The sequence below is a fragment of the Sander lucioperca genome, chromosome 11 (genome assembly GCF_008315115.2).
Source record: "Sander lucioperca isolate FBNREF2018 chromosome 11, SLUC_FBN_1.2, whole genome shotgun sequence".
NCBI classification, from domain to species: domain Eukaryota; kingdom Metazoa; phylum Chordata; class Actinopteri; order Perciformes; family Percidae; genus Sander; species Sander lucioperca.
Genome location: NC_050183.1, coordinates 37,604,840 through 37,616,713, shown reverse-complemented (window position 1 = coordinate 37,616,713; position 11,874 = coordinate 37,604,840). Strand labels below are relative to the sequence as shown.

The window sequence follows — 11,874 nt, the reverse complement described above, 5'->3', positions numbered from 1 at the left end:
CATATGGCAGGATTTTGGCTAAGGGTGCAAGTCTTTCCTCAAATTGTGAAAGTTCAATCTCAGTTCCTATAAGTCAAAAATAAACTCAAAATACATACACTCAGACCCCTAAGGACAAAAATGTAACCACGTTTTTGATCTTAGTCATAACAGCATTAAATCTTTTATTTCAGGCTTTCAATATGTTGAATATTTTCATTGTAATTTGTATGTGGTGGATGTGTGCATCTTCATAGGGACTTGTCCCTACATGCAAGTTTGTGCGATTGCATAATCAAAAGAGCTGAAAGCAAGAGCTTTGACAGATAAGAGTGAGCCATTACAGCATGAAGACATACATTATATTAAAATCAGAAGAGCCCTGGACTCAAACTTGCAGTTTCTATTTTATATCATGTTGAGCCATCTTCTCATGTTCGCCCTATGTGGAAAATTTCCTGGTTTCAAGTAAGCACATTACTGCTGTATGAGCACCGTGGCAAATGTAACCAAAATAAAGTATTGATATGGAGAAGTTGTGGAGCTTGAGAGATCGAAAAGCTGTGAAGTAGTTAACTTGGAAATTACTGAATATTTGATAGTTGTGGGTAAAATGACAACTCTTAATATTTGGCAGTTATTTCAGCTGGAAATTTTTGTTCTGACACTTGTTTAAAGTGAGACATGGGTTTGCTCTGAAATGTTGCTTCATATAGCCAATTTACATAAAACATATTGAACCCCTAAACCCTTTCTCTTAAATTCTAACCACCATATACTTCTCCCACTGCATCTTAAATGAAGTTTAACAGCAAGATAATAAAAAAAACAGCCATAACCATGAGTTTTTTTGTCATTTTATTGTTTACAATTTTTGTAGTTTATTCATTATGGTCAATCCTTTTGGCAAACATTAGTGCTCACTGTGTTCTGTACATTTCCACAATGTAGACTTCAATTTGTTGGGAAGGGAGGAATGAGGCAAGTGGGGTCAAGGCGATTACAATTTGTCCAGGTAGTTCTCCAATTCTGGGACACCTTCCTTAAGACCCTTGCGTTTGCGTGTCTCCGTGACAACAATACCAGGCTTGCTTGCGGGGTCTAATGGGTCTCCTGGGAGGATCTGCCAATGGTCAAACACACACTGTGGGAAGGCCTGGCCACCAGTGTGGGAACGAAGGTCAGCTGTGAAACCTGGGAATAGACAGAGCAGAGTATGCTTTGATACTTTCCTGCCAAATCTCCATTACATTATCACTAAAAGGGTTGCAAGGAGTGATAGTGCAGCAGGCAAAAATGTAGGAGTGAACATGTTTTTACCCTCTGGTCAAGAGCTCAGGGATTTCAATTTCATATGGTAGCTATTAATTACCTACTATACATCTGTATGGCACTAAAGATTATGTTAACATGAATGTAAAGCATGTGCATGATTGGCCCTAGATATATTTAGCAATACTGTGTGTCAATACGGTCATGCTAATAAAGCCTCTTTGAATTTGATATATTAATAAACATCAGGCCACCATAAACCCATTCCTCTACTGCAATTAACTAATGGTGTAAAAGCACAGGCTTGAGAAGTAATGTTACAGCTTCTCTGTTCACCAGCCATGGTTAAAGAGAACTTACCAAATGACTCCATAACAGGCAAGTAGGCCTTGGTAACACGCATGGGTGTTCCCATGACAGCGACCTCCTCAAACACATGACCACGCCTCCTGTTTAACACACCGTAGATTCCACCCATTGCAACCTCAGGACACTGCAAAGTAAGACAGGATATTTTGAGTCGTACAAACAAAACCCACTATTGGTGAAATGACAAGGCAAGTGAACTATGGAAAACAATTCTAGTAAATACTTGTCAATGTGTGACAAGTAAAACCTTTGTAACTTAACCTAGATAAATCTGGTAACTAAAAGAAACAAAATACAGTGTACATCGACATTGGCCCTTACCTGGATCTCCACAAGGTAGACAGGCTCCATCATTCTGGGCTGGGCAGTGAGCTCGCATGCGTACAGAGCTCTGCGAGCTGTGGGAATAATTTGACCACCACCACGGTGAATAGCATCTGTATGCAGGGTTACATCATGGACGTTGAAGCGAATGGCACGCATGTTCTCTTCACAGAGGACACCCTAAAGACAACATTGAGACACCAATTCAAGTTTTGAAAAAAGTATATACAAGTACACAATTACTTTACAGAAATATGACAGAAGACTCTCCAAACTTTTAACAAAGTGCAATAAAAAGTGAATTCTTGCCGACTTCGCCCCCGTACCTCCTTGACAGCCCACTGGAAGCCAGCCACAACGCTATCCTTGATCTCATTAAGGTACTGCACTCCCTTGGTAACATCCATCAAAAGGTTGGGGCCAGTTCCATCAGGTCCGAAGCACCAGATCTTTCTGGACTCACCGACATCCCATTCATACTTTTCATTGAGGTAGCGGGCACGTGCCTTCATCTCCTGACGAGGAGCAACATCACCCTTCTCAATGTCCTCTGCCAGGCCATCTGGGAAGGGGCAGGCCTTCATGAACAGACGGTTGTGCTTGTTGGGAGACTTTGACAGACACATAACACTTGATTCTGCACTGACTGTCTCCCTGTAGGACACCACTGGATCAGATTTCTAAAAAGAGAAATGAAAAGTGTCAATGCAGAAATTTCACTTCTAGGGACATCAAAATCTTTCACCATTTGTTTTTATTACCTTGAGTGGAACACAAGCATGATCCTCCTCCAGATCCTTCAGACAAATCTCCAGATGTAGCTCTCCAGCTCCAGCAACGATATGCTCTCCAGACTCCTCAATGATACACTGCACCATAGGATCGGACTTGGACAGACGCTTCAAACCCTCCACCAACTTGGGCAAGTCAGCAGGGTTTTTGACCTCCACAGCAACTCTCACCACAGGACTGACACTGAACTTCATCACTTTCATGTTGTGTGCCTGCTCAAAGGTGGTGATGGTTCCAGTCTTGACAAGGAACTGGTCGACTCCAACCAGACCCACGATGTTACCACATGGTACATCTTCAATGGGCTCAACATAACGACCCATCATCAAAATGGTCCTGGCAGAGAGCAATGAAACATAAGACAACTTATCAGATATTGGTCACATCTGAATTTACTTCACATTACTTCAATATCAATAAATAGCAACTATCTGATCAACAGATGTTGAAAAACCAACCTCTGAATCGGCTTCAGGTAAAGGTCGTCCTTCTTTCCAGGGACATAGTTTGGTCCCATAATACGTACTTTCAGGCCAGTGGAGACAGACCCAGAGAACACACGACCAAATGCATAGAAGCGACCCTTGTCATTGGTGGGGACCATCTTTGAGATGTACACCATCAAAGGAGCCTTGGAGTCACAGTTCTTGATACCTGGTTTAAAAAAAAAAAAAGAAAATTGGCCAACAATCAGTTCCAAGTCCAAGAACTACTACAAACTGAAGCCACATGGGGCTTACTGCCCAGGTCTTAGACATTAGCAACTACTGAAATGATGCATGTTGCGGATGGTAACATTTTATTCCTGTGCATGAGCAAAATTAAAATAGTCATACCCATGGCAGCCTCATCATCTCCAGGTCCTTCATAGAGCAGTTCGCAACGGTACCTCTGGGCAGTGACAGGGGAAGGCAGGTGGATGGTGATCATTTGCAGAAGGGCTTCTCCAGCAGGCAGCCAGCGGCGCATCACAGCCTTCAGGAGAGGCTTACCCTCCTTTTCCTTGTCCTCGGTATCCAACTTGATTTCCAGCTTCTGGATCAGTTTGGCAGTTTCCTCCTTCTTGAAGTTCATGATGGCATCAAACACCTACAAGGAAATTAATTTGAATTAGTAGACTGCAATTTAACATGACTAAGCCAAGAATATTAAGCAAACCACTATTTATGTGCCTTGCTCAGAGTAAAGGTTATCATCACTGTTACTCAGGTCAAAGTGAAGAATTTTGAAAATCATCATTTGCAGGCACACAGTAACTCATTTATTTTGCTCAAAGTTTACAGATACGGAATTATCCAATTACAACATGTACTCATTTGAACAACTCTGCCTTGAACAAACAGGCCTTGTTTTGTAACTGCACCACAACAGTATTTAAATAAATTACCTTGAAGATTGGATCCAGGATAAGAGCAACAAAGGTGCGGGGTAATTTGTTGCCATCAGGCCCATTAGGAGTCTTAAGAAACTTTCCAGTGGCCGCATCGAAGTACCTAAAGTAACACATAAGGTGTTGAGATTTACGGTTTGATATGTACCTCAGCTTTAGGGTTCACAGTTTGGCATGTTTTCAGGACAACAAGGAATACAAAAGTGCAGAAAATAAAAAAAATTCTCATTAATTAAACAGTGGCAATAAGGCTTATTGGCGAAACTTTATTAAAGCAAACAAGTACTGACAATTTGTCACTAAGAAAAAACACAAATGTCAGTAATGCTCCATAAGATTTAACCAGGAGTAACTCATCTAGATAAAGAAATCTTATAGACTGCCCTGGCCGGCAGAGGCACAAATAACGGTTGCAGACATAAAAACATTCTTAATAAAACAAATGAAAGAATTAAAAGATCAAAACACATTCAACATTCAAAACATAGTAGTACATGTCTACAGTTGTAGACAGACTATTGATGCGTTTGAGTCACAGGGCGTACTGAACCAATCTTCCATACCTAACGTCCTGTACGAAATGGTTCAGCACAAATAGACTACCACTTAAGCCCTAATAATCAAGCTTTATTAGAAACTCACCTATCACCCCACAGCTTCTTCATCATGTCTTCCACCTTCTTGCAGTGCTCAGCTGGCGTCATCTGGGTGTTGCCCTTGGCAGCAAACTTGGCTGCGTACATCTCCGCAAACTGCTTCAGTGTGAAAGCCCAGCCATGGAGTCCAGAGCCAAAGCCAACGGTACCAATAGTTGGGTCGACCTTAGAGAGACCACATCAGGACATTAGTACATTTTAAGAGATTTCTATGTTTTATTTAGCTATGCTGATTTCACTTTGGACACAAGACTAAAGAGACAAAAATACTCATGTGGCTGGATCCTCTAAATTCTTCAACAGTCGACTGAAATTTACTGCCCCAGAGAAAAGCCAAACCACAAGTGTGAAGACTGATTATTTGAACCAGTCTTACCACCTTTACTTTAAACTACTCAACCTTTTAAATTTCAAGTCACAAGAATCAGATTTTTTGTTTGAGAAAATGTTGGCTGTTTGTTGTTTCAGAGTGGTACAGTCCATGGATTGGGAAAGTAGTGGTTAATTGATCATGACCTTTGTTTGAAAATGCACTGGACAGAAGTTTACACCATTGATCCCAGTATTCTAGACACAACATGCCAGTGTGCTCCATTTAAGATAAAAGGTTCAGACAGCAACTCACCTGGAGGTTGCCCATAGGTCCATGTTCATCTTCTCCATAAGTGGAGATGATGACATTGACTGACTCAACAATACGCTGGAAAGTCTGGTAAAGGTCTTCAGCTTCAAGTTGCAACTCCAGCAAGGCACGGTCCATCTTGTTCATCATCAGGACTGGCTTGATACGCTCACAAATGGCCTGACGGAGCACTGTCTCAGTTTGTACACAAACACCTGGCAGGGATACACAATAGACAAATTAACCTACAGGAAAACAGATCAAGTTGAGTCATTTCACATAAGCAGCACAATTGTCAACATAGTATGAAAGACACTGCCAATTATTTACAAAGCAAATCAGCACTTCAGAAGTTTTTCTGAGGCACATACACTTTTCAATGTTAAAGAAACTTTGTGAAAAGAGAAAGTGTGCACTTGGGATTCCTGTCAAGACAATGAATTATTCGCAAGCTGCCCGTGGGCCAAGATGAGCACATATTTTGTAGTTGTCAACATTAACAAATTGACCTACGTTTACATACTTATATACAGTGATGACATTTTATATGATAATACATTGTGACTGGCAATGCTAAGGTTGGTTTCATTTTATTTGCACTGGTGTCCCAACTGTGGGTTATTTTGCTGATGGACAAAAAAAAAAAAAAAAAGTGAAAAATTGAGAATCGAGTTGGAGCGCACACACTTTGCTACGAGGATTGTTCAACCTTGTCCTTACCAGACACACAGTCCACTACAACCAGGGCTCCATCAGTGACACGGAGAGCAGCAGTCACTTCAGAGGAGAAGTCAACGTGTCCTGGTGAGTCAATCAGGTTGATCAAGAAGCCAGAGCCATCCTTGGCCTGCTTAATGAACTCCAAGTCATTTTCGGCCAGCTCGTAGAATAGGGAGATGGCACTGCAAGTCAGGACAACTTGTTAAGATGGTATGTCACAATTCCAGTGTCACTAAACTTATTGATTCATAAATACTTTCCAGCCACCTCATGGCTCCTCCCAAATCCAGCAATGCTGTTCAAGCACAGATTGATCTGCACAGATCAATCTGCGCAGATCAAAGTACTATAGTATTTCCTTACAATTCTCAGCAAAATGCGTTTCGACTGGTTGAAAGGATTACTATAATGAGGGCGCCAAGGAAGGATACACCTACTTATAATGCAAAAACAGCAATGAGGGAGTGTAAGAATTTAAATAAATGATACTTACGTTGACTTGATAGTGATGCAACGTTCCTGTTCATCTTTGCGTGTGTCAGTGAAACGGGTCTCTCCAGCACGAGCTGAGGCGATGATGCCAGCCTTTGACACAAGCGAGTCTGTCAGAGTTGACTTCCCATGGTCAACGTGCGCAATCACAGACATGTTACGGATGTTGGCCTTCTTGTCCATGATGGCACGGATTTGGTCGACGGTAAAGTTCACCTGAGGATGCAAAATCAGATTAGGACCTTCCCCCCCAAAAAAAAAAGGACAAACAAGTGTACACATGGGTCGGAGAGAAACGTATTTTCAATTGATCTGTATGTCTGGCGCATATTGCAGAATTGACAATAAAGTTGACTTGGCAAGAACATTGCTTAAAATGCACTGGCTAACGTTAACTGCACTCAGCATATTGAAAATTGTTGCTGACAATGTTAATTGCTCTGCATCGTTTCCAAACAGGGCGTTATCCGCCATAATCACAGCTATGACGTTGCTGTTCTCCATTTAGACCTTCTATTTTAAACACAACCCCATGCATGTGTTCATCAATATCCACTGTAAAACAATGATATATTGACTAAATTGTAAATAACCCATGAGTCGTTGGTAAAAAGTAGATTTAACCAAGCAACACAAGCATAATATGTCGGCACGAATAGGCCACGTGTACAGACATTGACACTAGGCTAAATGCTAACATTAGCATGACAGCTAAACTAGCTAGCAGGCTGGGCCGGCAAACGCGAAATGCCGGTTTATTATTCCCCCAGCCTTTTACAACTGCAAAACAAGGCGATAATCCCACCACAGACAACATATTTAAAAGGGCACGGTAGCATTCAGCTACCATTCTTTTAAATGGGTATTGGCTGTATTTTCCGGTGTGAAGCGCAAAGAGCCGCAGTAAACGTTAGCCAACGCAACACCATAGCGTCACTTAATGTTAGCCATTTCAACCTTTACAAAAAAGTCGACTGGCACAAAACATATGAATGCGTTAGCCAACTTAAATGGCAAAAAAGCAAACAAATCTGTAAACAATTCAAAACGGGTTTTTCTAGAGTCTCAGTGACTCCGTAGGTTTAGCGGTACCGGTGACAGAATGGCTGCCATTTTGATCAAAGCACAATCCACAGAATTTACATGCAAGTACGTATATCATTCGTAAAATGTCCATAAGAATATTAATAATAGCGTTGAGGACACATTGAGTGCCTGATGGTTCATTAATAACTCAGAAAACTATTACAAACTTACCATTTTGACGGATGGTTTTGGATCCGCTTACTGGCGAAAAGACACAGGAAATTTTACGCTGCCCACCTCACGAGGTCATAGGCAGGGAAGAGACCGCTGACGTCAGAAAACAGGCATTTATACGACGTGCGTAAAAGGCCTGTGCGTCTTCACGTCCTGTTATTACGCTCATGACCATGTGACACGCTGCTGCTGGTGTCAGTACCCGGCCTGCACTGCACTGCAGTATAGTCCAGTCCACAAACGCAAGTTTACTTGGCGACAAAGTCAAATGAGCTTCATCATCATTCATTAAAGTAATTGATGAAGACCAGGCTAATTGTGAATTCTGCAAATAATTTAATAAAGTCCTCACTAATCATGTCTGAAATACCTTTTAAAATGTGTGGTTTAAAATAAAAGTATATCAGCAAAGAAAAGACCAGTACTGTATGCTGCACATTGTGGCATTCTTCACATCCTACAGTATCATATCCACATTGTTTGTACATTGGGGCATCTCTTTATGTGCTATTCTTTTTCAAACCTCTTATCAATACACCTTGTTGTCAATCATTGATTATTTACTTACTCTTTACTTTGTATTCCCATTTCCCCCCCAAATACCACTAAACCTTATCATAAATGAGCATTTAGTTAGCTTGGTGAGTGGCATCACAGAGCACCACAGAGGCCTTTCAAGCCTTATTTTTAATTACCTTTGTCATCACCTATAAAGAGAGTGTGATAAAATGGCGAAAACAATTTTTTTTAAATGAAAAATAAATACATAAATTAAAAAGACAAGGAAGAACCATGACATGACAGTTACCCATGAAAAAGAATGCCAAATCTATCTTTTTAATAATTTGTCAGATCATCAGGTGTTGGTGGACCACTGCAAGTCCGACGATCCAGTTTAAAATGTAGATAATTTTGACTTATTATAAGATCTGTTTTCTCAATTTATTGACAGTAGGCCTGATCAAGTCTCAGCGCTAAATGTGTAAAATTGGTAAATGTTACATTTTAAGTTGAGTGATTCTGATCTGCACAGCAATAATGGCACACACAGAACTCTTTGAATTATTAAAGCAAAGCCAGAATGTACTGTAGCCTACTTAAGTCAATTTTTAAAGTACATGTAGGCCTACTTTACTTGGGTATTTCTAGGTTATTATACCTATACTTCTACTCCACTACATATGAGAGGCAAATCATGTACTTTAGTTACTAGTTACCTTTCAGATTCATATTAGCCTATTTACACAAAATATAATCAACACATACATCCTGATGCATTCTCATAGATTAAGCTACCAGCAGTATATAAAGTAGCTCAAATTGGCCTCACCTTTACAGCTGCAACATTAAACGGATGCCTACACATGACTGCATCAATCATTACAATCCAATAATATATCGTGTATTATTATGATTATTAGAATACGTCATTCTGCATAATGAGAAGCCTACTTAGTGTTACTTTTGGTACTTCAATAAGTATATTTTTATTCTAATACTTCTTTAATTAAGTAAAAGTTCTGAATACTGCTTCAACTCCTTCAGAATGTTGACATGTGATGGCAGCATTTTAGTTTTTCATTTGGTCTGAATCATAATACAGTTCTGGTGCAATACAATAAATAAAACATTTTAGGGATTACATGCCTGTACAAAGCAATCTTCTCTTGCACCTGCTAGTCCCTGTACTTTGACTTCTCTGGGGGAAAAGGCAAACAAAAATAAAATTATTTCATAACTACATCAAATTAATATTAGAATAAAAATAATAACTAATGGATAATAATGTAGCATTCCAAAATAAAATATTGGCCCAAATTTGCCATGTCTTGTCATTCTAAGAAGTGGGCAGTGGACAAAAGATCTGAAATGTGATTGAACAGAACAGTCATCAACTATTTTTTTTTTTAATATATGCTGATGATAAAAAAAATACCAAGAACAGTATGTTTTCAACCATCAAAAGATTGTTGTATTTTTAGTGTTGTGTTGTGCTAGAGATTCCTCTGTATTGTAGTCTGATGTTTCACATCATGTTGTCTGATTATTATTTTTCTCCCTCCAGCAGATGGTGCTCCAGCTTCACTTCCAGAAACTCCAGCTTTCAGTACACCAGTCCCCAAAAAACACAGATAATACTCGACTGTGTTATCAAGATTCTCATCTCACCCTATACTGAATTAGGCAGTGATAATGTTGTATTCACAGAGATGCTTTAGGCTATAAATTAACATCACTTTTCTTTACCCTTAATGTCTTCTTTTGTAATGCACCGTTTGTGTCCAATTAAACTACCCCAACTACATTAAAAGACACATTTGATAGCCTATATTTTTCTTCTTCTGTTGATTTTAATTGAACCCTGTGTACATGTGCTTTATAGCCAAGGCTTTCTCCAACTGTGTGGCTTTTAAGTACATACGCAGAGAGAGAGAGAGACACACAGAGGGGGAGTAAGAAACAACAAAATAAGCTGTGAGAGAGCTAACATTTTGGTGGAGAGGGAAATCATTGAGCGCTGCTGTTCTGTTTACCTTCAAAGGACATGTTTGTTTTAAACTCTCTTTGGCAATGAAGAAAGGGAATGTGAATGATAAAGAATATTGTTCTATGTAAAAAAACCTAAAACATCCAGGGTTTTCTTCATAATTCACACAGTGTTCATGTGGATGGGTTTCCAGTACCCCATGTCATAATACTACATGTGTAGCTCCAAGGAAATATGCTTTCCCTTAACCTCCATAATACATATTAAGGATATGCTTATCTAATGAAAAATGGACAATTAAATAAATTGCAATCCATTTTTGAAGAAATATATTTTTATAAATAGATAAATACTGTATGGCTGCATAATACCCAAGGATGCATGCATGACAAAGGTCCTTGACTAAAATGCTGCCTAATTCAATAATAAACTAAATTACTTTAAAAATATTAATATATTATTAACTTTACTTGAGTCTGTCACCATGTAAGACTACCTTGCAGATGTGTTACTTTTCACTAAAACAGCTTCCGATGCCTCAAATTTAACCCTATAGCACATCCGTTTTAAATCCTTGTAGTTTTAAAATCCTACTTCACCTACACCTTTCCAAATTTCTAAAAAGTACACACCACTTTTTGCCAGAACATGTGCTCTTTTGTGTGACATTTCATTGCATCTGTCTGGTGCAGTTTTATATTAGAATTTTGAATGTCAGCTCTGTCAACATGCTACAGATGGATAGGTCCGAGAGACAAGATGACTCAATCCACCTTTCTACAAAGGGTATACTGGTGAATGCAGATCGTTATTATGTTGTCTGTACGTAAAGGCACACATCGCATTCACCTCCATCCCCACACTGTGCTGAAGTACCTTTTCTTTGCCTTGCTGGAATGGAAATTCTCAGTTTGATAACATCTTAAAGATTTACACGCAATTATGTGATGGATTGTATGGACATGTTAGTGTCACGAAATCACTCTCTAAAAAGCATAAAATTATTCATATTGTGGGTGAAAACTGCTGGTGGGGGTATGGGTGCATCAGGAACAGAATTAGAAACAATTAGGCCTATAATGAACACAGAAAAAACCACAGACACAGTAAATTGAACAAATTTGACGGTGTTAATTACCTGTGAGAACAAGAAGTAAACTGTGTTAAATGTTCTCATTTAACGCCATCACACCTGATCTGCTTGTCTAGCCTTGTGCTGTAGCTCTCGGTGTGTTGTCATATCTGAAAACACTCACACAGAAAGATTGACAGGGAGAAATGGCAGGCTGCTCAGCCTGAGTAATTGAATATGGATTGAAATGACACCAAACGTTTAGAGGCATATGATTTTTCCCCCAACAGCTATCCCTTGGAATGTGTTAAAATTCAAAGTTGTTGTGCTTATACTTTAAGAACAGTCCATGTTCTGCTTGTACTTTGTGTGACAGAAAGAGACAGAAGTCTGACATATCGTAGCTATAAATTTGCTTCAGTCTGATCCTCAAAATTT

The 11,874-nt window shown here is 39.4% G+C and overlaps 1 protein-coding gene and 1 non-coding gene across 2 annotated transcripts; both read right to left on the bottom strand.

Moving 5' to 3' along the window:
- Window positions 1–820: 820 nt before the first annotated feature.
- LOC116063297 (elongation factor 2-like) lies at window positions 821–8,063 on the bottom strand. Its single transcript, XM_031318207.2, has 13 exons — window positions 7,874–8,063; window positions 6,618–6,832; window positions 6,125–6,306; window positions 5,408–5,619; window positions 4,769–4,947; window positions 4,124–4,229; window positions 3,573–3,825; window positions 3,195–3,390; window positions 2,706–3,072; window positions 2,271–2,624; window positions 1,942–2,124; window positions 1,612–1,744; window positions 821–1,173 (listed from the first exon to the last, which is right to left on the bottom strand). Exons 1-13 carry the CDS (start codon window positions 7,874–7,876, stop codon window positions 980–982), a joined length of 2,577 nt encoding a protein of 858 aa, XP_031174067.1. The 5' UTR covers window positions 7,877–8,063; the 3' UTR covers window positions 821–979.
- On the bottom strand, window positions 3,912–3,979 carry LOC116063521. The gene has a single exon (XR_004108294.1). It is a non-coding gene; the product is annotated as a small nucleolar RNA SNORD37 (small nucleolar RNA).
- Window positions 8,064–11,874: the final 3,811 nt, after the last annotated feature.

Coding starts and splice junctions, on each gene's coding strand:
- LOC116063297 (XM_031318207.2), bottom strand. Junction 2,625..2,705: donor ATGCTTGTGTTCCACTCAAG/GTAATAAAAACA, acceptor TTCTCTTTTTAG/AAATCTGATCCAGTGGTGTC. Junction 1,745..1,941: donor TCTACCTTGTGGAGATCCAG/GTAAGGGCCAAT, acceptor CTTACTTTGCAG/TGTCCTGAGGTTGCAATGGG.